General features: G+C 46.4%; 1 protein-coding gene across 3 annotated transcripts in view; it reads right to left on the reverse strand.

The window, feature by feature from the left end:
* Positions 1 to 2,572: 2,572 nt before the first annotated feature.
* LOC144213064 (uncharacterized) overlaps positions 2,573 to 3,852 on the reverse strand; it is a 13,336-nt gene continuing 12,056 nt past the window's right edge. For all 3 annotated transcript variants that reach the window (XM_077741316.1, XM_077741317.1, XM_077741319.1), the window contains exon 8: positions 2,573 to 3,226. In XM_077741316.1, coding sequence (XP_077597442.1) covers positions 3,009 to 3,226 — 218 coding nt within the window. In that variant the 3' untranslated portion in view covers positions 2,573 to 3,008. The remainder of the gene's footprint in view (positions 3,227 to 3,852) is intronic.

Below are 3,852 nucleotides of genomic sequence, written 5' to 3' on the forward strand. Positions count from 1 at the left end.
AGACCAAAATAAAAGTACCATTTTAAGTTTCCAGCCTAAATGTTGTGACTGAGCCCTAAAAAGAAAGACAGGAGTGATTCCTCAGCCGCAGCAGCAGAGAAATAATTTGGTCACGGCCGTGGGAGGTTGATGGAAGCGCGAGGAGTGCGGGGGAGCAAGGCTTTGAAGGGAGTTTGGGGTTTGACCGTCTCGCTGTCGCGCAAACATGCTTGACACTTCATTCCTTTCCAGTTAATGCGGAGCCAAGCGCGGGATGTTAACCCTGCGCTTGCATTTGATGAGCCGCACCCACTCCCTGCAACACTTCCTGACTTTCCAGCTGTCCATGGCAGGAGAAGACTGCCTGGTAGAATGAAACACAGGCAGGGGACTATAGAGAGATGCTTCTACTGCAAAGCTGGTTGATACATCACAGCCTAGCATGGGAATGCCAAGCTTCTCCATCTAGCAAAGTAGCCAATTCATTGAGACTTTGAACAACAAAAATCACACAAAACCCATCCACAAAAGTTAACTTTCACAAATTCCACACAGGAGGACCTCCGTGGATTTGAAGCTAGGACCTCAGAACTTTGAGGCCAATGCGGCAAACACTCAAACTCTATTTTATTGTTTGGAGATATGGTGAATTAGAACAAATGGAAATGTTTTTTCCAATCCAATATCCAGTTTTGGGTGTTTTTTTCAGAGGGTTACAACAAATTAATTAGTTTTCAGTTCATTTCAATTGGAGTTACGAGAAGCTCGGCATACAAGCTCAGTCCCGGAACGGATTAAGATCATATGTCGAGGTACCACTGTATACAAGCATTGTATATTTGATGCAAAATGACATTTTGTTCCCTGTACATTTCAATAAAATACAGTCAATAATGGTGAACTTGATGTATTGATTCGAAATGGCAGTATTTGCCACGTCGATCGGAGCGATACAAGCTGAAGTATTTGGAATTTCGGGGTTAGTCCAAAGACATTTTTCACCTAGAAATTTCATTTCCCAGGTGTGCTTGACGTCCTGACTCACATCATCTAGTGATATGGCTACTTCGACTCCATGTCCAGTGTGAAAAGCCCACTGCGCCAGATGGAGTAGCCGTCACTTTGATTAGAAATTTTGTCCGTCACATGCCAGACTGAGAGGCCTAAGCCACATTTCCTCTATAAACGACGCAGCGCCCTGGCACCCGCAAACATTTCATATCGTTGCCTTGGAGACGGAGGTCACATGAGAGAACCGACCCTGGCGTCTGGGCGCTCGGGTGACATTCCCGAGGATTAGAGTCACGATGCTGCGTAAATGTGAGACGCCGCCCTTGGCGAGAGACAAATTCCGCCTAACTTAACGGGGCCGGGACGTGGACGGAGCTTAGTTGGAAACGCAAGGGGCTGAGCGTGAAAGCGTGGGCGTACTGAGAATGTGAGCGTTGACGCATTTCTGGTGAGCATGGAGTTAATGCAAACGGGGCTGTGGCGGTCCTCCTGCCCCTCAGCCAGATTAATCATGCAGGCGAGACACAGCAGGGCCCCCGTTCGTTCCGCCTCAGGGCGAAGCTGTGCCCGCATGCTCTCCGTATCACATGGCCCTTGCCCCAAGGGTGGGACGGAGGGGGCGGGGGTTATTGACGGCGTGCCGGAACGCTACAGCACGCAGCGAGGCTTTTATTTCTTTTCTCCATGGTTCCTTTTTTTTCCCTATCCCTTCTCTCATCCCCTGTCTTTCTTCTCTTTCCTCCATTCGCCCATCTGTGAGCGCAAAGGGGAAAAAATGGAGAAACAGACGTTACGCTCCCCTGCAAGGAGACAACAACAGTGCTTTTTTTCTTTCTTTTAATCTCTCTCTGGAGGGCCCTGACGACAGCGACGGCCTGGTTCGGAGCGCCATGAAGAGGACTAGTGTGTCGGGGCGGAGGGACGTGAGGGGAGGAGCCGATGAGGCGCCGGCCGCAGATATCTCTTGGAACGGAGTCCACGACGTCTCCGCACGTCAGGGAACAGCTACGGCCATTGTTTAGCAGCCTTTGGGGCTACAGACACGGCGGCTGGGTTATTTGAGTACTTTTCCAATACTGCCGCGTGACTGTGGAGGAAGGAACGTAATGTGTACTGCCAGAAAGTCTATTCGGGGGGAATTTCGGATTCACAATCAATTCGAACTGGTTGGGTTTGCAGTGAATCATTATATTTCACCATTGTTGACACGATAGAGATTCATTTTTAAACCACAGGTGTCAAAGTGGCGGCTCAGGGGCCAAATCTGGCCCATCGCAATATTTTGTGTAGCTGATTCTGGAACTTTATTTTTAGTCTTGTGTGCAAACCTGGCAACCCACCAACAGACAGGCGATGATTCAGACGCAAGATCTAAATATGATGACATTGCGATTGAATACTTACCTCCAAAGCATGGGTACATTTAGAGTTAGATTTTTTTTCTTTAAATATATCCATTTATTGCGTCTTTGAATCAACCACACGGGCTCGACAGCCAAAGTGCCTCAATATAGTACACATAGCAAATAGTCCGTTACAAGTCATTGTCCCAATAGAATATGTAAAAAAAAAGTATAAAACACACCTTATAATTGTTTAATATATCACTGAGATGTAACACTGAGTAGAGTTGGATAATTTGCCAATAACCATCACACAATCAATCAATGGGACGCTAGGAAATATTTTAGGCACCGTCATTGGTCCTCAACTGGCCGCAGTGTGCCAGGGAGTCATATAAAACAACATAAGTCTCAGTGAGGTGGCTCCATTAAAGTAAGGATCCCTCTGTACCAAATTCCACCACAGAAAATACGCAATTAAACCGCAAATGACCAAATGCAAAGTATCAGAAGACGAATGTCACTGTAACATGAGACATTCAAACATTTCCATTTTGTGCTTTGGTAGGGTTAACAATGTAACAAAGTGTCTCCATTGGTCAAGTCGTTCGTCCCTCTAGTCAAGTGACTCAAACTCCATAATATTGTCCAGTGTCGTTACTCTCAGGTTTGGCATTACCTGACAGAAGAAGTGGTGGCGACGCACAAGTGGCCAGGTTTGGTTGGGAGAGGAGGCTTTGTGCGCGGGGCAGGCTTTGGGGAATTCGGACTATCAACACTGAAGGTTTTCATCAGCTGGGCCACGCGGCCCCGCCCCGCATTGGGTGGCGTGCTCCCAGATGAGCCCATCTTCATTGAGGATGTTCTGCCGGGTGCTTCTACTTCATCTACACCTAGAAAACAGATATTTTGTTTTAGACATGTAACATAGGCAGCAATGAGGTGGTACTTTAATGAAAAAAGTATGATTCGTCATTTATAAGTTCCATGTCTAAAAATATGGGTTGGAATTCATACAACATTAGTTAAAAAAATACATAAAACTGATTCACAACTTTTATCCCTCCACTTGTACGCAGATATGCATACACCCATTTCCCAAAATTTCCTTAGAACCCTCAGGGAGTATGAAAGTGCCCAAAAGGTGAAAATAATCCGAAAATACATTAAGAAAAAAGCAAATGATAGTGCAAACTGGGCCTGATTGTTATTAAAGCCAGAATTCTTTCAACAACTCTATCATTTCCTCTTTCCAAATACTGTGAACACGTCTTTCTTCACTCCCATGTTGTTTTGTTGTTTTCTTTTCCCTTTCCTACTCCCTTCATCCCACTCTGGCTAAGCAGAGGTCATCTTCCGTGGAAGTGCAGCGGGGACACAGCTGGCTGTAGTTTGTGTGTGTGTGTGTGTACGTGTGTGTGTGTGTGATGGCTGAGGTAGTGTGTTGGGAGAGGGTGTAATTGAGGGAGGAATGGAGGGAACAGGCACAAGAGAAGGGAGGAGGGAGGCAATGGAGAGC

The sequence above is a fragment of the Stigmatopora nigra genome, chromosome 19 (assembly GCF_051989575.1).
Source record: "Stigmatopora nigra isolate UIUO_SnigA chromosome 19, RoL_Snig_1.1, whole genome shotgun sequence".
Taxonomy (NCBI): Eukaryota; Metazoa; Chordata; class Actinopteri; order Syngnathiformes; family Syngnathidae; genus Stigmatopora; species Stigmatopora nigra.